Source organism: Daucus carota, chromosome 6, assembly GCF_001625215.2.
Source record: "Daucus carota subsp. sativus chromosome 6, DH1 v3.0, whole genome shotgun sequence".
NCBI lineage: Eukaryota > Viridiplantae > Streptophyta > Magnoliopsida > Apiales > Apiaceae > Daucus > Daucus carota.
In genome coordinates, this window is record NC_030386.2 from 5,007,015 (window position 1) to 5,028,766 (window position 21,752).

Genomic DNA, 21,752 nt, shown 5'->3' on the forward strand with positions numbered 1-21,752 from the left:
CGATAACTATAAAATGTAAATGATGACTTTTGGAATTTGAACATGATTAATGATTTGTTAATGAACTGATATACACATTATAAATAAGAGTTCATAATTGAGTGTGTATACAACAATTTCCTATTATTTCACCATTGTTTAAATGTTTCACCAATGTAATAGGCTTCCCTCTTCGATAAAAAACTTACGCATCGACTGATATTGGTGAATGATTCATAGAAACTGAGTAACTATAAATATGTATGCCGACTGTTACTAGCTACCGGTGTGCGAGTGAGTTTTTTTTTTCCTATCGCGATGAATGACTAAATTTTTATTTATTATAATTTTCGCAAGTTTAACCCAAACCAATCCGACCCAACCCGAATTAATTGGGTTGGGTAGGGTTGGGTTAGATAAAAATTTTCCAGTTAACGGGTTAAGTTTTTATTAACCCGAACTAATTGGGTTGGGTCGTTTTTTTTCAAAAACCCGCCCAACCCAACCCATGTTCACCCCTATTCTATACTGTACTTTAATGTAATATATGGATGAAAATCCAATATATAAATATACAATACAAGTTAATGATAAAAAAAAACTTTAGTACTTCTGATTTGCAGAATTCGCGCGATAGTTTACAGATTTATATCGGCCTACCTCGATTACAATTCAGATCAATGAAAATAAGCAAGTTTAAAAGTTAAATTAGTCTCAATTAATCAAGAAAATAAGCAAATTAAATAAGTTATTATCGGGCTGTTTGACGGAGCTTTTTTTAGTACTTCTACGCTTCTTTTAGCACTTGAAATTGTTTCCAAGTACTACTACTTCAAAAAAAGCACAAATACTTTTTTTGGGAGGTTTTAAGCCGCGAGAAGTTAAAAATGTTAGTTTTTTTCATTTTCTTAGTGATTTGTATTTTATTATGAAAATTTTAAATTTGATGTATAATAAATTTTATTTATTAATAAAATTTCTTCTATTTTAGTAATTTGAATTTTTTTAATTTATAAATTTAAATTACCAAACCCTCAATTGAATTATGACTAAATTTATTCAAACGCTTTTAATCATTATAATTTTTTTATAATTTTATAAAAAGAATTTTTTTTATTTATTTTAAATAATAAATCAACTTTTTGAAAAAGTTTCGCCCACTTTCGAAAATGGTCCTGACTGTTCCTAGGCCGGCTCAGAATTCTGATGTATGAAAACGAGAGTGCAACTTGAAAATTGTGATATGAGGCTGAGCAGAGAGGAAGCTCGAGTAAAGTGATGCATGTGTGAAGTGCGAATAAAATACAATAATTTTTTTTGATATAACCGAAAAAATAGAAATTCATGCAAGTGGACTGCAGATCTTATATCACTCATGCTCATGCATAGTACTAATATTTTAGTATATCTTATACTTGAAAATCCTTCCAAGCTCACCGACTTCCACCTGTCCGGCAATCACCATATCTATAAATTCATATTCCATAGTTTCAGATTCATAGAAGAAAAGTAACTTTTTTTATTAAGCAAAAGGGTTTGAGCTATGGAGTTATCTTCATATCAGGAAAATGGGTTCAAGAAAGAACAGCACAAGAAGCAAAAGGGTGGCCTTATCACTATGCCTTTCATCATAGGTATATTTGTTTTATTTTTAGATGGTTTTTTTTTTTTTTGATGGAATATTTTTAGATGGTTGTATATATGTTTGACTTGGATGTAATATTTGATTTGTTGGTAATGAACAGCAAATGAGGCATTTGAGAAAGTTGCAAGTTATGGGCTTATGTCAAACATGATACTGTATCTGATTAAGGATTATAGGATGGGATTAACACAAGGACAGAACATACTCTTTCTCTGGAATGCTGCTAATAATTTCTTGCCTATTGTTGGGGCTCTTGTTGCGGATTCTTATCTCGGACGATACCTTACCATTGCTATTGGTTCTATCTTCAGTTTCCTGGTATTTTCACTCTCTGCTTTTGTTTGTGTAATATTGAATGATTACACCTAATCAAATCTTAAATGAAGGTGGAAATAGGTTTTGAGTTTTATCATTAGTAGAGATGATTTCTTAATTGACTATGTACTTAGGTTGTGTTCACTTTCATGGAATGGAATGAGGGGAGAACCGAATGGATCTTATACTCTAATGTAGTGTTGGTTAGAGAAAATATCTATAATTTTCGTTCCTTCAATCATTCCATTACTATTATTTTAGCTAGAATTCTAAACCACGTGTTTTGGAAGGAATGGTCATTTCATTTCTACGTCATGTTTCCTTGCAATCTGTATCACAAGAAATTTGAACTCATTCATATATAGTCACTATTATTTCATACTTTCTTCTTTCTCATAAAATTTCTATATAATTTTTCATATTCCATTGTCCACTCATTCCATTCCATCCAAGTGAACACAACCTTAGACTATAAGATTCATGCATTGGTTTAATAGGAGTTAAATTCTAAAATAGATTGAAGGCTAATTTCTCCGACCAGTGAACAACCTTATCGGTATGGGGAGGGGATCCGAAGAAGCTCCAGCTTATATATTAAAAAGACCTAATTTCAGGGTTTTTTTCGTGCTAAGCATTACAAGTAATAACTTGTTAGGTAATAATTGTATGATCAACTTGGTTGAGAGTTGGAAGTACTAGTTTGTTTGTGGCTGAAAACAGTTTGTGGTTAGTTAATATTGGTTGCAATTAAAGATCGCTGGAATTTGTTTTTCTAGCAGTCCTTTCATTGGATTATGAAATACTTGAATTGCAGGGGATATCTATTCTATGGTTGACAGCCATGATTCCACAAGCCACGCCTGGTCCCTGTGATCCACGAACCCAAACCTGTGAATATACTTCTACACTGCAGTACTTGGTTTTGCTCTCATCCTTCGTTCTTATGTCAATTGGAGCAGGTGGTGTTAGGCCTTGTTCACTAGCATTTGGGGCTGATCAAATAGATGACAAGGACAATCCCATGAATAAAAGGATGCTAGAGCGGTTCTTCGGATGGTATTACGCTTCTGCAGCTGTTGCAGTCGTGCTTGCTTTCACCGGCATTGTCTATATTCAAGATCATCTGGGGTGGAAAGTGGGTTTTGGAGTTCCAGCCCTTCTCATGTTCCTTTCAGCTGCTCTTTTCTTGATTGCATCTTCTTTATATATCAAACCAAAAGTCAAGACAAACTTGTTTAGTAGCTTCATGCAAGTGATTGCAGTTGTTTACAAGAACAGAAGAATGACACTTCCTTCTCCAGATTCTACTATTACATGGTATACTCTTAAAGATTCAGAACGACATGTGCCCACTGATAAACTAAGGTATCAAAAGATTTTTTTTAGTGATCGACATTGGTCATTTAAGTATCTACATAAGCAACTTATACTGATACTGCTCTTATATTCAATTATTTGACATGATAATGTATTAATCAGGTTCATGAATAAAGCTTGCATCATAAAAAATCCGGAGGACATAGGCCTGAATGGTGTTGCTTTGAACCCGTGGAACCTTTGCACCGTAGATCAAGTTGAAGAGCTAAAAACATTGATCAGAGTACTTCCATTGTGGTCCACAGCAATCATGATGGCAATTAACATGAGTCAAGGTTCATTTGGATTGCTTCAAGCCAAGTCCATGGATAGGCGCCTAATTGGGAACTTTGAAATTCCAGCCGGATCATTTAGCATGTTTACAATCGGTACTATAGTCATCTGGATTCTACTCTATGATCGCGTATTGTTACCTCTGGCATCAAAGATTAGAGGAAAACGAGTACAACTTGGTGTAAAAGAAAGAATGGGAATGGGTTTATTTTGTTCATTCATGGCTATGGTTGTCTCAGCCATCGTGGAACATATAAGACGAACCAAAGCAATCGAACAAGGTTTTAGAGAAAATCCCAGCGGTGTGGTTAACATGTCTGCATATTGGTTAGTACCCCAACATGTTTTAAGTGGATTAGGCGAGGCTTTTAACTCAATAGCTCAAACAGAATTTTACTATTCAGAATTCCCTAAGAGCATGTCCAGCATTGCATCAGCCATGTTCGGGCTAGGGATGGCATTTGCAAACTTGTTAGCTAGTGCTATACTGAGTACCGTAGACAATGTTTCAAGTAAAGGAGGAAAAGAGAGCTGGACTTCAAGTAATATCAACAAGGGACATTTTGAGAGTTACTACTGGCTTCTTGCAATCATGAGTTCAGTAAACCTCTTCTACTATCTTGTTTGCAGTTGGGCTTATGGTCCTTGTGTCGAACAAAGGAATGGCTTTAGACTCGACGATAAGAAAGGTTCTGCTTCTTCAGAAGAAGAGTTGTTACAAGTGAAGTAACCTTCAGGAAAGGACAATGAATTAGAAAACATTGAGGATTCATCTGAATTTACAGCAGCATTGTCTGATCAGCTGAATCTGTGTAATAGTGTGACTCATGACGGATATGGGGAAGAATATTCTGATACAGAGAGTATGACAGCAAGAATGGTTCAGTTAGAACTTGGTACAATTCTGTTTACTATACTAGGGGATTAAAATGTTTTATATATTTATGGACAAGTAGTGAACAAGAGGGAATGTTTTATGTCTGTTTATTCTTATACCACCCCTGTAATACAGTTAAATACCATATTATTTACAAATATACAGCATTGCAAGTACAGAGGTACTCGAAAGAAAATACGATTTTATATTCTAGATCTTTTTTTTTGAGTTGGCAAAACGGCTTACTGTCTGTACGAAATCCGTCCATCCCACTTATTTGTTTACTCAAACGATAGCTGTGTCAGGGCATGAAGAGGGTATCAGTAATTCAACGAGAATGCATGAATAAAGCGGATACTTGTATTTGTATATACATTATCTTCAAAATATCGCCCAACTCATCAAACTCGCAAGTAAGACACGGGTTTAATATTGGCCGACTCGTCTCCTCTCGTTTTGCCTCGCCAGCATGAGACGAACGTCCACGAGTACATCTTAAAACAACTTGTCTCGTCTCGCCAGTTTGACATATGGTCATTGTGTAGAACAAAAGAATGGGCTGGGATTTGAGAATAATACAGTCCTTTGGAAGAAGAGTTGTTGCAGATTAGTAAACGTCGAGAAAAGGATAATAAAGAAATACCCATTAAGGAAATATCTCAAGACAGATCTGTAAATCCTGATTTCATAAATTTATGTAATCGAGAGACACATGAGACAGAGAAGGGTGGAGAATTTTCTAAGTCCAGAGTGTCCAAAGCTTGATTCTTTTGAATTCTACTATAATTTTTGCAGGAGTATCTATCAATCTATTATGGCACTGACAGAAGGCTGTATTCTATTATTACTATGTACAAATACTTGAAGCTTCATCTCAGGCAATTTAAATATCCACATACTGAATTTCTGATAATGTATTATCCAGCCTGTTGCGAAAAATATGATAAACCATGCTTATTATTACTATTATGATCTAATATTCTGGGATGGCACATAATTTTGCACTTATCCATGGGTGAATACAAGAAATATGATACAGCAAGAAGTAAAAGTGCTAAGAACCTTTGCAATATGTAACAGGCCGCAAACTATACAGTACATCAAGCCGGTGAGAGTGCTTTGGTTCTTTGGAAATGCTTTGGTTCTTTATGGTTCTTTAGCAATATTGCCTTCATCAGTAATTTGAGCCGGATTTCTCTTTAATAATTCTTGTCCTGGAGTAGCAAAATCATCAACATTCTCGCGACGAACTCCATTCTTTTGTTCAACACAAGGTCCATAAACCCGACTACAGACTATATAGTAGAGTATGTTGATGAAGCCCAGAACAGCAAGTAGCCAATAGTAACTTTCGAAATGGCCTCTGTTAATGTCCTTTTGAATCCAACTCTGCTTTCCACCTTTGCTTGTAGCAGCATCTACAGTGCTCAAAATTAAACTAGCTAGCAAACTGGCTACCCCCATTCCCAAACCGAGTAAACATGATGCAATGCTAGACATATTCTTGGGGAATTCAGAATAGTAAAATTCCATTTGGCCTATTGCATTGAAAGCCTCAGCTAATCCACTCAATGCATGTTGAGGAACAAGCCAATATGCAGACATATTGACTACACCACTTGGATTTGATAATAATCCTTGTTCAATTGCTCTTCTTCGCCTAATGTGCTCGACGATTGCTGAAACTATCATAGCAAAGAAAGATAAAACCAACCCCATCCCCATTCTTTCTTTTACACCAATATGAACTGGTTTTCCTCTGAACTTGGACGCTAAAGGAAGTAAGATGCGATCATATACCGTAATCCATATAAACAAAGCCCCCACTGTGAACAAACCAAAGGAGCCTGGTGGAATTTTGAAGTCTCCAGCGAGCTGCCTATTCATGGACAGTGCTTGATAATATCCAAATGAACCCTGGTTTAAGTTTATTGCAATCATTATCGATGTAGACCATATTGGCAAGACTCTAACAATTATCTTGAGTTCCTCAACTTGATCTACAGTGCAAATGTTCCATGGGTTTATAGCCATTCCATCCGGCGCTATGTCTTCTTTATTCCTAATGATGCAAGCTTTGTTCATGAACCTATAACAATCGCAAACCAATAGAAATCTTAAGATAAAATATTAGGAAACGTGAATCATGATATTCGGGTGCTAATACTGTTCAAGGTACCTTAGTCTGCTACTTGGCATGCGGAGAACTGAGTCTTTTTTACTATACCATGCATCCGAATCTTGAGGAGGTAGAGAGAGATTTCTGTTCTTATAGAGAACCACAATTACTTGTGCAAAGCTAGTGAACAAACTTGTCTTGACTGTTTGCTTCACATACATTGAAGATGCGAGCAAAAAAAGAGTAGCAGAAAGGAACATGAGAATTACTGGAATCCCAAATCCTAGTCTATATCCTTTGTGATCTTGAATGTATACCACAACTGACATGGCAATAATCACTGAAAGAGCTGCAGATGCATAATACCATCCGAAGAACCGCTCTAATATGCTCTTATTTTTGGGATTATCTTTCTTGTCTAATTGATCAGCACCGAAAGCTAATGAACAAGGCCTAATGCCACCTGCTCCAATTGACATGAGAACAAAAGATGACAGTAAGACCAAGTATTGTAGCCCTGATGGTTTACAAGTCTGGCAGTTGGTATCGGGCTTTGTTGCTGGCAGCATGGTAGTTAACCACATAACAATCATACCCTGTGATCACACAATATGGAAGATAATACCACAATTTGGAATTATATTAGAGAAATATAACTGAACTACAAAGCATCATAACTAGCTTATGGAATTATATCAGATAAATGGCATAGCGTAAAATAAGTACAAATTAATTTAAAACATTAAAGGTGGATATGTATTCACCAGATATCATGAGTAATTCAGAAGGGTTACTATCGATACATATATAATTCTAAAGGATATACCAAGGCAAAGTATAATGTAAGATTTTCATTTAAATAATTTAAACATAAACACATGCCAAACTCCAAGGGAAAATTTTAGGAAAGAATCCAGAACATTAGTAACATTTACCAGGAGACTGAAGACAGAACCGATGATTATAGTGACAAACCGACCCAGATAAGAATCAGCGACAAATGCTCCAATCAGGGGCAAGATATTACTAGCTGCATTCCAGTATAATAGTATGTTCTGGCCCTCTGTTAGACTCATATGGTAATCTCGAACAAGATACTGTATCATGTTTGGTGTAAGCCCATAGCTTGCAAGTCTCTCAAATGCCTCGTTTGCTGTTAATTACAATTCATCAGCCAGTCATCCACAATTTATTTTTTTCAGAAGGAAAAAAAATACATTGATAATTAGTTAATTACATGTCTAGCAGCTTGAAAAGGAAATCTCATTCCACATGTAAAACTGTAAATAGAAACTAAGATTGTGTTCACTTGGATGGAATGGAACGGATGGAGAATGAAATGAATTTTGTACTCTAACATGGTGTGATTAGAGAAAATATCTATAATTTTCATTCCTTGAATCATTCCATTGCTACTATTCTAACTAGAATTTTAGCCCACATGTTTTCAAATAGATGCTCGTTCCATTTCAACATCATGTTTCCTTACGATCTTTATCACAACAAATGTAAACCCATTCATATCTAGTCACTATTATCTCATACTTTCTTCTTTCTTCATAAATCTTTTATATAATTTTTCGTTCCATTCTCCCCTCATTTCATTCCATCCAAGTGAACACAGCCCAAGTGTATACGGACAAGTTCAGCTCCAAACAATTTTAACATACAAACTCTACAAACAAACCAGTTACGACGTCCTCAAGTAGTACTACTCATCATCGTCAAGTGATACAGTTCACCAGTCTGTTGGTTGTTAGCTAAATTAATTTATATTAAACCGAAAAATCGACATAGTATACCATGTAAGCAGCAAGAAGTTACCTATGATGAAGGGCATGGTAACCAGGCCACCCTTTTGACGCTTTGGTGCATCTTGCTTGAGCCCATTTATCTGATCCGACTTGTCCATTTCAGAGCTTTATGGTTGCTTACCTTGTTCTGCAGAACTGAATCTTTACTTGTAGCAGTGGAAAGGTAAGAGCCAATCTCTCCTTCTTAAATAACTAGGTAGTCTGTGATTTGGACTTGTGCGTAAAGAATGAGAATATTTACCATTGACAACTACAAGCTTTGTTCTTTTGCTAGTAGTTAGTTGTTTCTTCAAATATTACGGTTTCGGCAGCTGAACATTGTCTTTTGTTATTGTTGTACTAGATTGATTGCACTGTCCGCCTCTACTTATCACCGAATATGGTCCGATTTTTATAATATAGTTGATTAGTTGCGGCCAACCTTTTTATTCATGAAAAATACTAATAAAACGATCCTACTCCCTCCCGTCGTGTAGGTTGTACGTATTTCGAGACTGTTATAAAGCATAGTTTCATAATATTTTTTAAATTATTTTTTTGAATAAAAATTTTAAACGTCAAATTTTTATTCAGAAAAAAAATTAAAAAAAATATTCAGAAATATACTTAAAAAACGTGCCAAAGAATAACGTATAGAATTGAATGAGACGCAGAGAAGAGTAGTTTTTTTGTGAAATATGAAATTGAGATTTATCTGGAGAAGTCGAACCTATAAACTCCCGCAAAGAAGACAAGAGCTCAACCACCGCAACACCGTTGTACCTTTGTTGGTATATGAACATGTATCTTGATAAATCATTCTGAGCTGCTAAATAGGGCTGTGTTCATTTTAAATTTGTTATAAGATGATGTATGAGTTGCCATATAATAAATGCAGCACTTTAATTCTGTTTTGACCGACTTTATCTTGCAAAATAACGAAACGAAAATGCTAGGTATTCCAAAAATATTCTCAATTTTTTTTCCCAAACCTAAGAAGAGCATATATATATATATATATATATATATATATATATATGATTGTATCAAGGACAGAAATATAAAATGCTTTCATCTGAACTGAAATCTTATTCGAGAGAGCTGCACTTGGCACTTGTTACAAAACTTGAGAGTTAATTCAAATCCTCCAAAAAAATGAACTAGTTATAAAAAATGGAAATCTACAAAACTACCTACCTTTTCTTTTATTGTTTTCAAAAATACTACCTTCCAGAATTATTTTTAAAAATACCTTTTCATAAAAAAAAATTTCAAAAATACTGTTTGCAACTTTTGCAACCTCATTTGCAACTACAGGCGGCGTCAGCCGTGTTGCAACCTGATTTCAAGTTCCAGTTTTCAAATGTCAATGACATTTGAAAACTGGAACTTGAAATCAGGTTTTGTAATTGCATATATGGTTGCATATGGTTGTATTCAGTTGCATATGGTTGCATTCAGTTGATTCTATTGTAATCTAATGGCCCCGCCAGGGGCACACCATACATCTGTTGTTACCTACAGTTTTCAGTTGCATTTAGTTGCAACTGAGGTTGCAAAAGTTGCAACCTCATTTGCAACTTTTGCAACCTCATTTATATATATATATATATATATATATATATATATATATATATAGGGAAGTGCTCAAATACAAACTAAGTTATTGTACAAACTACAAACTCAATGTGAGCCCTTGGATGAATCTAATCCAATGGCCCCGCAGGGGCAACCACACACCAGTTAATATACACCCTGTCACACATGATCCGCAGATTCCCCTCCGTTTTTAATTTGAATTTTCCCGTTAATCGGTGAACTTTTTTTGAAATCCGACTTCACTGTATTTTTGTTCATCTCGCAACGATCAATTTCCATACCATATGTGCCATATTTCGATTTGATTTAGAGACTTTTTAATTTTAGTTTGTAGTTTGAACGCTAAGATGGTTTGTACTAGAGTAGGACCCTATATATATATATATATCGATTCCGAAAATGAGGTCGAAAATGACATTTGAAAACTGGAACTTGAAATCAGGATTTGTAATTGCATATATGGTTGCATATGGTTGTATTCAGTTGCATATGGTTGCATTCAGTTGATTCTATTGTAATCTAATGGCCCCGCCAGGGGCACACCATACATCTGTTGTTACTTACAGTTTTCAGTTGCATTTAGTTGCAACTGAGGTTGCAAAAGTTGCAACCTCATTTGCAACTTTTGCAACCTCATTTACAACTATATATAGTTTTCAGTTGCATTTAGTTGCAACTGAGGTTGCAAATGAGGTTGCAACTGCAGTTGCAACTCATTTGCAACTTTTGCAACCTCATTTGCAACTTTTGCAACTTACAGTTTTCAGTTGAACTAGTTGCAATTGCAGTTGCAACAATTGCAACAGTTGCAACTTTCCATTTTTATTTGCAACTTTTGCAACCTCATTTGCAACTTTTGCAACCTCATTTGCAACTTTTACGGCTGCGCCGCCCAAAGTTGCAAATGAGGTTGCAAAAGTTGCAAATCGTATTTTTGAAAAAAAAAATTTATGAAAAGGTATTTTTAAAAACAATGAAAAAGATGGTAGTATTTTTAAAAAAATAATTTTACAAATGGGTATTTTTAAAAAGATCCCTATAAAAAAATAGAATACTTTCATTAAGAGTTAACTCAAATCCTCCACAAAATTGAACTAGTTATATAAAAAAAACTTAGAGAATTAACTCAAATCCTCCAAAAAGCTAAACTAATTATAAAAAAATAAAATGCTTTCATTGAGAGTTGAACTCAAGACCTCCCGCTTACTAAACGGGTGCTCTAACCAACTGAGCTATGAAAGCATTGTTCAATTTTTGCTGTTATATATACATAGACTTCAGAGCATCTGCAAAGAGGAAGTAACTAGTAATAGTTGCTAGAGCTCCTGAGCCATAAAAAAAACATATCTTATATTAAATGCAAAACATCTAGTAGCCTTCTACAAATCCTACTACCAAGAGTTGATGTAAGTCTTTAAGTATCAACCCGGACTAAGAGGAGGGGCAACTGGGCAACGCTGTTTAAAGCACCAATGTTAAACCTATGTGAAAATCCTTGTTCTATATTTCTTAATACTATCAAATGCCTTCCTATGATAATAGGAAATCATTCAAGAATAATGACAACGAATAAGCATACATGGTCATGTGTCATATTATGGATAATGGTAATGTGGGATATTCGACACCGGTAGTCGCTCTACAGAAATTTATGCAGAGGATTAAGTTGGCTAATAAGTTTACAGCTCATTCTTTTAGCAGTCTATGCAATTATGAGGGCGCATGACTAAATTCTTAAGCAAAATTACACAGAATATGCATAACTGCTTGTCCTCCGGAGCAAGTAGTATAAGATATATCCACATTCAGAAATTTAGTTTTCTTAGGTTGTGGCAGCTGTGATTGTAGCAAAGTGCATCTGCCATGAATTCACATCATTGGCGAAGCCATCGTCTCCACCAAGGCAAGGAAGGGGTAGCTCCATTTAGGTCAGTAGGTGCGAGGAGCTCCAGCATGGTTTGCTTCTCTTTTGGGGTCAATGAGACTCCTCTAACAAGGTTTAAGGCCATTATGTGCACATTAGTCCTTTGTCTGTGCTTGTTGTAAGCCCAAATTCCTCCAGCAGCACCAGCAACTATAAGCTGTTCCAAACAACCAAATTATTAATGCATGCATCGGAATCACTTTAAATTTTTAATGTTGAATTTAATATATAAATGGAATATGACCCTTAGTGGCCTTCTTAAACTTACTGGGGATAGCCATAAGGCTGCAGTCTGCATATCAAACTTTGGAGCATAAAGTACTGTTTCCCCATAATCCTCCTCAAGCTTTTTGTATATATCCTTGTCACTTTTTCCAGCCTTGATTTCATCACGAATCAACTGAAGCAAACATTCAGATGGGCATATCACAAAAAAGGAAAAGAAATTTGGCGTTTAAAGTTCTTCTCTTGAGAGAAAAAGAAATTGGGCAGGAAACAAAGTATAAGTTCAAAGCCTAATTTTGATGATTGGTAACCTCATTTTACACATACTGACACTACGTAGTATTTGCCACATATTCACACATTATTTAATACATACATAAAACTGTCGAAATTTAGAGTTCACCACTTTCTCCATATAGATTTGGGCACTTCTTCGGGCCCAAAAGGTCAGGACTAAGTAAAGTTGTTACTGTCATACTCCCTCCGTCCCCTTTTACATGTCCATTTTGACTTTTGACAAGTCAAATTGACTTTATTTTGACTGAACTTTACATGTATCAGATAATTGAGAAAAATAATAAAAATTATATCAATAGAAAGTATATTTAGTGTATTTTAACATGCAACTTTCAGATTTTAAAAATAATGATTAGATAATTTGTAATGTTTAGTCAAAAATGGGTAAATTTGACTCCTCGAAATGCAAAATGGACATGTAAAAAGGGACGGAGGGAGTATTTGGCAAGTAGAGCATCTAGAAAGAATGCATTTAGCAAAAAAGGACCCTTTAAAATGAATTCACTAGCACTCTAAATAGCAATAGTTATCACATGATAGAGGATATCATGTCTAACAAAAGTCTAATTGTTCTAGCTCTGTATTTGAACCAATATTACATAAAATTAGTTAATATCACAGCATGGGGAATCCAGTGCCCAAAATTTCCAGTTATTTAGCATTTTGCAGCACTACGTGGAGTCCTCACCGGTACAAAAATCAGCATCAACAATTCTATTAATAAATGCATGAGTTATTACAACAAATTGTAACTTGGGTCAAGAGGGTTTACTCTAGTAACTTAGGTCCAAAAGGAAGTTCATGACCAACTCGACGAAGCTTTCTTCAGTTAATATATCATTAAGCACCTTAAACTGGGGGCACTCCAGGAGATGACCAAAAAAAAACATGTACAGAAAGGCCATCAAGCTTCTAAAACATCAAACAATGTGGCACCTAATCTGCCAACTTTTTGCTCAACCGCCTTCACAATCTGAACAAAAACAAGTTGCAAAGCCTAATACCTAACTTTGGTGATTTGATTTTAATTAAATTCATTTAAGCTAGTAGTCCACATTCTTCCATCAACCTGTACTCACATTAACTAAAATTACAACAAGATATTCACAGCATACCTTTCTAAGCAGAACAGCAATATCAGCCTGCGAATCTTCGATAGACTGACTACCACACTCCGTACACCGAACATTATGACTTATGTTTCTTGCTCGAGCATCCACCACCTGAGAATTTATGGCACCATCCTGTTCGCTTCCCATCCCTAGAAACATGTTTGAACTTCAAATTTTTAATCAACTACAAAACCCATTAAAGAAAAAATATCAAACTTCATTAATCTTCGATTCGCATTCTCAATCAGGCCTTTTATCAAACAGCTTAAAAGCCCTCTGAATGTAGTAAATTAAAACCTTACATTTCAAACTAATGATATATATAACGTTTGTGGAAGCTAAATGCATATGCTTTCGTAGATTAATAAAGAGCAGCACGATAGGGAGAAGAAGATACCGGAGTATAGGCTGGCGACAGAGGGAGTCGATACCGCCGAGCAGTATATAACTAGTTTAGAGCATCTCCAATAAGCTCTTTAAACAAGCTCTTAAATGAAAAAATAGAGAGCATTAACAAAATGGAAGCTCCAATAGACTCTTAAAGGCTCTTCAAAACCTTAAGAGTCTATTCTCTCTCCTCTCTTTTAAGAGTCTCTCACTCACTCTTAAGTTATATTTTATTATGAAGTAATACAAGCATCCACTTTCTCTTTCCACTCTAGTATTGTAGTCCTATTCATTTAATAATAAAATATTGTTTAAGAGTGGATGTAAAGAGTGTTGTTGGAGATGAATATACATTAAATTGTTAAGAGTGAATATTTTATATTATATTTGAGGAATGACTTAAGAGACTATTGGAGATGCTCTTAATATCTTTCTCAATGAATGAATTCATAAATGGATTATGTTATATTATATAATAAATTATCTACTTCTATATATTAAAAGGGGACTAGGGGCAAAAAGAGCAAAAAAAATGCCCGTGAAATTACATATATACCCTTAGTTTACACAGATTTTCTATAATGCCCTCGGCGTGTTATACTGAATACTCTTCGTTTTCTTGCTGTGCTCTGCCAGTTTTTTTTTATGTTTATCGTTTGTTTTCTCTTTAATTTGGCTCCAGTATTCTCTCGTTATTAGGTTATAGCTTGAGTTATAGATTTCTTACTGCGATTGTGTTTTGTATTGATTTGCCTCTCCTAGATTGGGTTCTAGGAAAAAGGGAATCTCTGTGTATATCAATTGGATGTACGCGGCACACACGGCTTTTCACTGGATGGTTTCCCAAAAAAGCGTAGCAAACCGAAGCTGTGCCTGAACAAGAAGTTACGGAGGAGCGCGGGACGCTGAAGCGACTGCGGAATGCTACTCGCCGGGAACTAGGTATGGTTTCTCAGATAATCGATATACACACTGCTAATTGAATTGAATCAGAGACAAACAGGAATATATTGTTTGTTTGATTACAAATCTTGAGTTTGAGTGGGTGAAGGAGTCAAGATATATTTAGGTCCAGCGTTTATCAATTTCTCAAGGGGCCCCCAACTCGGGGTTGCCTCTCCTTTGTTGGGTTTTTGTCATGGTTTGGGTTTTAGAGAAAGAGATTCATTTTTTGTTTGTATATTAATTGGGTTTATGGGGCACCTTTTTCACAAAGGACGGTTCCTCGAAACAACGTGGCAGGCATAGTTTTTCTTTACAGTGAAACTCGATTTTTTTTTTCAATTGAAGGTTGCTTTTCTCAAGTCAAGACGGGGATTTGTTCGCATAGCTATGGAGAAGGGATGTGATACAGTGCCAGCTTTCGGCTTTTGTTAGGTATACATTTTTGCCCTGTCTTCTCATCTCAGTCTGCACTATTAAATTTTAATACTTCATGATTGTCAAAGAGACATCTGTTATATGGTCTTCACCTTCCTATTCAGTTCTACATTCATTGATGCTAATTTCTAGATCGCAAATTGCTATAGACTGAAGTCAATAAATGGTGGAAGCCTAATAACAATTTGTTCCTGCGAATTGGTATGGTTCAAAAATCCCATTACTTTTGCAAGATTTAATTTGCATTATATTTAGTGATGTATTCTCTTTTTTCATATCCTTTTCACCAGAAATTAAATATTACTATAACTAGGCATCATCACATTTGATAGATGTAGTGCATTTGGTAAAAGAATTCATCAAGTATTAAGTTGCTTATTCTAAACTGGGAATAGTTCATTATTTTCTTTGATGCTGGCCTCATTTGTGCATTCTTAAGACCTTATGTATACATATACGCAGGATCACACAGTGTAATTTTTTCCCTTTTTCCTCAACTTGTTCTCTTGTGTGTAGCTGTTGCTAACTTTCTTACATCATTGTTTCATATCTCATCTACCTTTCTGCAAACCAATACATGTGGTGGTTGGTAAACCAATTATGTTTAAAAAGAATCCGCAACTCACTCCGGAAGAGGTATGTTCACAGGTTATCTATCACCAACATATTGGAATCTGGTTTTGGATAGCTATAACATAAAAGTCAATAGAATAATATTAAGACCATGAGAACATATTATCAAGTGGTATATTTGTTCTAATGACTAGAGTGATAGACTTGAGAAATGAAGGGCAAAACTAACAACTTATTCTTGCATTAGATACACCTACAAAGGACTACATATGATAGCCAAAGTAGCAAAGAGCCAACGGAACATGAACTTGTACTCTCTGGGTATGCTTCTTTTTCCTTGTAATAACATAATATTTTTACATATATCTTTTTTTTAGATTTTGTTGTGGTTAGTATATGATTTTGATTGAGAAAAAATTGCAGGAATTCAAGAAAAGCCATGTTCCAGTATTTGGGAGCTGGGATTGCAATGATGATCTTCCGTTTACACAGTGCTTTGAGTCAGCAAGACAAGCTAGACTCCTGCGTTACAGCTACTCTGAAGATCGTGATCTCTATGTCACTGGTGACTTGTGCTCTACCTACAAAATACTGGTGTCAAATTTCTACTTATTATGTGCATGTCTTTATACAATTGCGAACATCTTATTTTTTTTTTTTATCATTTAGTTGTCGCATTCTAATCATCATCTATAATCTTGGCTTTTAGGAATTTAGAAGTTCCTATGACTTGGGCTGCCTCAGACAATATTGTTTAATATAAAAGTCTTTCAAAGACTGAAAATCTTGGGCACTAACTCAATGGTATGACATATTATAGTGTCGCTTTTTTTGTAAATATTATAAAAAAAAAATATCAGTGTATATCTTATCTTTGGAACAGAAATTGCGTTTTTTATTCCATAATTATCAGCAATCATACATTTTTGAGTAATAAAAAACAGGTACAGGGATGCTGCATGCTGTGTCCTGCTGAAATGAAGGAAAAATTGGAAGACAGGTTATGATTGCCATCATACTGGAACAAGTCCCAACGGCCTGAAAGTAACTTTTTCTTTTGCAATTTTAAACAGGTATGTGCATTTCTTGAGTTGTTGCATGTGGGTACTTGCCAAGAAGAGTGAATTCTTCTTGATAAATGCTTCTTTCTTTTGCTTTCAAAATTTTGGTTAAACCTATCTACACAATGTTAAAAAATAATCTGGGGAACAGGCAAAAGGAGGCTACCCACTTGTGAAAGACAGCAAAAAGGAAGGGTGGGTGGTTTGTGAGTGTGAATATGAATATGAGCATGATGTGAAAGAGTCACCAAGCCCTGTGCCTGATGCTCCTCCACCAAGAAAGGCACCCAAGGCTGTGGATGAAGATCTCTACAACATCTTTCCAGACCTTCTCTATGCCAATTCCAAAAGGGTGTGTTTCTCATCTGCTCTCAGCTTTGTTTCAAAGATCAAATCTTTAAAATCTTTATTTTGTCTATTTAGAAAAGGGTGAATCTTCAGCAATAATTATATATAGTTGGTCACTGTTATCAACATATTATTTCTTTTGGTCATGTAAATTGAGTGTTTTGTGGTCGTAACTAAACGAAATTCAGACTTTTGAGGCTCACATTTCACTAATTTCTTCAAGATTTTCCTTGGAGCATAGTGTAGCAAAATACAGAAAAACTGTTTTTTTATTTGAGCGAAGTAGGCTTCTTGTCACTTGTGTAATAAATAACAAAAAACATGTTAGTAATTCACTAATTATTAAATTATAATTGTCTGTTTGTAGAAGAGGGGATTTGGGGTTTTTTTCATGCTGCTTTAGGCCATCTCGTGATTTATGCCTACATGCAAAAGAATGATGGCAGACAACATAGTTGTGACTAAAACCATTCTAAGCCTTTATATTTTAATGCAGCTATCTTCGAGGATATTTTGGAAACAATAGCATTTGATTATTTATATAAATATCTTTTCGGACTACTTAAATCGTGTACTTACGTGTTCATTTTGACGGCCTGTCTCATGCTAAAATAAAAAGGCATTCTCATCAACTTAATTTCTGTCTGTCTGTTCATTACTGTGAAGATACAATGGATATGACTAGCAGTTTTTTTTTTTAAAAAAAAAAATTAGAGTGTTAAGCTGATTATTGCTGGATAGTTTTGAACTTAAGATTTTGATGACATGATTTTATGAGTTCTTTTGTGAATTATGAGCTGAAGTTTCGCGGAAAAAAATTTATAAATGTCGAATGTGTATGTAAAACTTGCAAGTTCAATTATAAATATGCACTATATTTTCACATTTGTGTGCATCTTTTTTTATTTTATCTAATGGATAATTTGTTAGTGAACTATGTTTTGTTCCATTATTAAGTGATATCACATCATTAAATACGAGCTCATTATAAGTCCTACAAATATTTGATTAGTAAAGCAGAGAATATTGAGTTTTATCCCTTAGTTTTCTCTTTACTCACTCTCAAGGCAACTAAGAATCAGCATTTTTTTCCTTTGCGCACTCTTTTTTACACTATTGTATGTTTGATGATCATCTTCTATAAATGGATTTGGCAGCTTGGAAGAAGCCACTGGCTTGGTCATCATATTTATTATCAGTAGAACAGGAGATAAAGTAAAAGTGTCAGAACTCGTGAAGGAGGTGGCAAAATTTGATGACTTCATGCTCTTGGATATCAAAGAGGAGTACAGTAAGTCCCATATAAATTCGTCCTTGCATTAATTTCATCTCGGTGAGTTGGATACATAATCTGATACTCATAAAAGCTTGTGCATTTATATTAGGTTGTCCTTCTTTAAAGCCGCCTATGCACTTTATGATTCTGAATTCTATGTCAAAGCTGATGCCGACATATTTTTGAGGCCAGGTTGATAATTTTAGAAATTATTACTATTTATGTCATTGTTTATTATGTGCATTTGCGAATGCAATTATTTATTTGTCATTTGGGTTATTGTTAGATTGACCTTCACTTCTTTTGGCCAAAAACGTTCTTACACTTAAACATATCTCCGATGCATTAATGTTCTGTTTTAACTTCTCCAAAGCAAAAACGGTTAGCTTATTACTATACTGTAACAATTTATACATAGATCAGCTTAAATGAACTTGAGACTTCTGTGAAAAATAATGTAGACAGGGTACTCCCCGTTTTTTTCATAGGTCGTTTGAGTTTTTCGGACATTATTGACTGTCTGTTTGAAATTATTATTTTTACTCTCTTTTTTGTGAATAAAAGTATACAATAATTATTATTATATTCTATATGCATCAAGCATGTCACCTTAATCTCTCATCGAATGAAAGACTCAAATTAGAAGAATAGTTAGAACTGCAAGAATTCCTTCTTTACTCTTGATGACAGTTATTCTGTGATACCAAAATTTAAAGTGAGATTGTATGCAATGGCAGTTAGACAAAGTTATCTATTTGACTAGAAAATTTAGGCACACAGCTCGAATTTGTGGTTTATTCCGATTGTTTGATGCATAACATGATTTCAAAGGTGAACATGGCAAGAAATCATTAGTTAATTAGTCAATATGATACCAGTGTTTAAGGTCCTTAGAGAAGAGTCCTATCAGGGAATTGAGAATGGTTAATCTCTAGGTATAATAGAAGTAGAAAAGATTAGAATGGGGGATGAATAATGAAATGAGAGGCTCAGAACTGCTCCCATAATTTAAAATCAAACTATTGACCCACTAACTTCCGTTGTTGCTACACACTGTGATTAAAAGTTGGGGAATTATGTGAGCTAAAAACTATATTTTCAAAAAGATACACATCCATACCATCATGTCAGGTATGTATTACAGGACAAGACTGCCCACTTACAAATTCTAAAAAATACTACATTTTTGCTTTATGCTCCAACATATTTTGTGGGATAAATTGTGTTCAAACAGACTCAAGTGGTTGTAGAAAATTGAATGTCAAAATATTAACTGACTTGTAAGTGTTTATTGTAGACTACTTATAACTTTTACTTCAAATTTATATTGCTTTTACCTAAGTTTCAACTTTACTTCAGCAGATTCTTCTCTAGACTATGATTTAGCCGTTTATGGCTATGCCTTCATCTTACTTACCTAAAAAATTCAACGACCTCCTTTGTTATGTTATAGCTTAAGTTTTATGTGGTTAAAGGGTTTAATTAAGATAAGAGTTCTACTCGAATAACTCACAATTGCTCATGCTTTCCTAATTATTAGTATTCCTATTTTTCTGATACTAAGACCTATAAAACGATATAAGCACGATATGTCCATGATTTTTCCATTTAAAAAAAATCTACGGGGCTGATTTGAATAATATGCATTCAAGTCTGTGAAATTTTCGACCTATTGGGACTTGCACTTGCATTGTTTGACCCCCTTGATTGTTATTTTTCACCATATATATGATCTTCACTTCTACTCATTCAGATTTAATTTTTAAACTATATTATGTCTCAGGGTTTTGGATCTCGATGTGCAAGACAAGGGCGTCTCCTTCAACTTGCTTGTGTTCAACTCGTATATTGAATGTTTACATAATGCGCCAGTCAAAAGAAACTCTCAAAGGGATGAGTCTATCTTCTTATTCTATGCTTGAACATTTACAGGAAGGGAAGGAGTTTGTGTTTAAACTCAATCTGGGTAACCACAAAATGTGTGGACTTATTCGAAATTATGTTGTTGCCTTCACTTTTACGTCAGATTTTAACTTGAAAAACCCCCCGAAGAAAGTTCTGTCTTTACATGGAGATGTATTTGGATGGTTAGCAGCGCTTTCTGACACAGGCATACTATAAAATAAAGACAAGAAATTGCTGAATTTTTTTAATAAGCACGTGCTAAATCGTAAAATATTGATATTTGAAACTCGAAAGTATATGTTAGTTATATAATAGGCCCGTGCCTTGCATGGGCTTTTACGCTAGTTTAAAATAATATACTAACAAATTTTGATCATGAATAAATCAAATAATTTAATGTATTCACATATTTTAGTGGATAATTGTATCCTATGTAATATAATACGAAATTTGAGAATATAATAAAATTTGAATAAGCTAATCTCGTACACTATATTTGTTTAAAAAAAAAAAAACCTCGTACACTATATATTATATTTGAAATTTAAAATAAAATGACAAATATTATTTTCAATTTACTTTTAAAAAAATTAATTTTTACTGTGGCTTTTTTTGACTTATCAATTCATTAAAAAATTTATCGAATAAATTTGAAATTTAAAAAAACAGTTCTAATTATCCTATATTATCATTCCTACAATTCATATTTTTTTTAAATAAATATATTTCAATATTATCATTCAAATTTCATCAGTTTTTATTTTTAATATTTAAAATTTAAAAATTCAATAATAAAAGAGAAAATAGTTATTTGAGAGGGGTCATCGTATGAAACTTTCTTCCTATAAACTTGAAGTTATAAATTTGTTTGATTTTTCTATATTATTCCTATTTAGAAACTTCCTTACATTAATATTCTCCAATATTGTCTTTCTGCCGTTTAGAAGATTCAATTTTAAAAAATTTGGAACCATTTTTTTTTAAAACATTTATAATTCAGAAATTCAAAAAATTTAAAAAATATAATGGAGCTCTATAAGAGACGTCACCTCAATGCCCCTAACTTTTTCTTTGTATAAGTATACTAATTGAACACGGGAAGACACACACATTTAATGCTCGAATTATATAATTTATTTTAGCGATTTTTTTATTATAAATTTGATATCTAAATTTCTGTTTTGAAAATGAAAATCTTAGAAGTAAGTTATACAATTATACTTTCTAAAAAATATTCAAATGCATGTGGAGTAGTGAAAATATCGTATAGAATTAAATGAGTAACTA

General features: G+C 34.1%; 4 protein-coding genes, 1 long non-coding RNA gene and 1 other non-coding gene across 13 annotated transcripts; 3 read left to right on the forward strand and 3 right to left on the reverse strand.

Annotated features, from left to right (window-relative positions):
- The first annotated feature begins 1,256 nt into the window (after positions 1 to 1,256).
- LOC108192965 (protein NRT1/ PTR FAMILY 1.2) lies at positions 1,257 to 4,642 on the forward strand. The gene is made up of 4 exons (XM_064079885.1): positions 1,257 to 1,613; positions 1,725 to 1,942; positions 2,754 to 3,304; positions 3,419 to 4,642. Exons 1-4 carry the CDS (start codon positions 1,523 to 1,525, stop codon positions 4,317 to 4,319), a joined length of 1,761 nt encoding a protein of 586 aa, XP_063935955.1. The 5' UTR covers positions 1,257 to 1,522; the 3' UTR covers positions 4,320 to 4,642.
- A 763-nt stretch (positions 4,643 to 5,405) lies between these two features.
- LOC108226648 (protein NRT1/ PTR FAMILY 1.1) lies at positions 5,406 to 8,726 on the reverse strand. The gene is made up of 4 exons (XM_017401639.2): positions 8,410 to 8,726; positions 7,521 to 7,738; positions 6,646 to 7,181; positions 5,406 to 6,555 (listed from the first exon to the last, which is right to left on the reverse strand). The coding sequence occupies exons 1-4, from the start codon at positions 8,495 to 8,497 to the stop codon at positions 5,613 to 5,615; spliced, it is 1,785 nt and encodes a 594-aa protein (XP_017257128.1). The 5' UTR covers positions 8,498 to 8,726; the 3' UTR covers positions 5,406 to 5,612.
- A 2,419-nt stretch (positions 8,727 to 11,145) lies between these two features.
- Positions 11,146 to 11,219, reverse strand: TRNAT-AGU (transfer RNA threonine (anticodon AGU)). Its single transcript has one exon. It is a non-coding gene; the product is annotated as a tRNA-Thr (tRNA).
- Positions 11,220 to 11,549: 330 nt separating this feature from the next.
- LOC108226516 (cytochrome c-type biogenesis CcmH-like mitochondrial protein) lies at positions 11,550 to 14,047 on the reverse strand. Its single transcript, XM_017401484.2, has 4 exons — positions 13,933 to 14,047; positions 13,539 to 13,684; positions 12,170 to 12,301; positions 11,550 to 12,058 (listed from the first exon to the last, which is right to left on the reverse strand). The coding sequence occupies exons 2-4, from the start codon at positions 13,680 to 13,682 to the stop codon at positions 11,852 to 11,854; spliced, it is 483 nt and encodes a 160-aa protein (XP_017256973.1). The 5' UTR covers positions 13,683 to 13,684; positions 13,933 to 14,047; the 3' UTR covers positions 11,550 to 11,851.
- A 475-nt stretch (positions 14,048 to 14,522) lies between these two features.
- On the forward strand, positions 14,523 to 17,266 carry LOC108199055 (uncharacterized). Of its 8 annotated transcripts, none has more exons than XR_010284166.1 (8): positions 14,523 to 14,864; positions 15,213 to 15,299; positions 15,407 to 15,503; positions 16,123 to 16,196; positions 16,299 to 16,440; positions 16,585 to 16,679; positions 16,820 to 16,948; positions 17,088 to 17,264. XR_010284166.1 is itself a non-coding variant. In XM_064079012.1 (5 exons), exons 1-4 carry the CDS (start codon positions 15,903 to 15,905, stop codon positions 16,631 to 16,633), a joined length of 342 nt encoding a protein of 113 aa, XP_063935082.1. In that variant the 5' UTR covers positions 15,511 to 15,902; the 3' UTR covers positions 16,634 to 16,679; positions 16,820 to 16,998. The 8 variants fall into 8 exon arrangements, 1 of the variants encoding a protein (XP_063935082.1); XR_010284165.1 differs by having other exon boundaries at positions 15,452 to 15,503; positions 17,088 to 17,263; XR_010284167.1 differs by lacking the exon at positions 15,407 to 15,503 and having other exon boundaries at positions 17,088 to 17,262.
- A 1,170-nt stretch (positions 17,267 to 18,436) lies between these two features.
- LOC135146995 (uncharacterized) lies at positions 18,437 to 20,601 on the forward strand. The gene is made up of 3 exons (XR_010284235.1): positions 18,437 to 18,575; positions 18,670 to 18,752; positions 20,344 to 20,601. It is a non-coding gene; the product is annotated as an uncharacterized LOC135146995 (long non-coding RNA).
- The last annotated feature ends 1,151 nt before the right edge of the window (positions 20,602 to 21,752 follow it).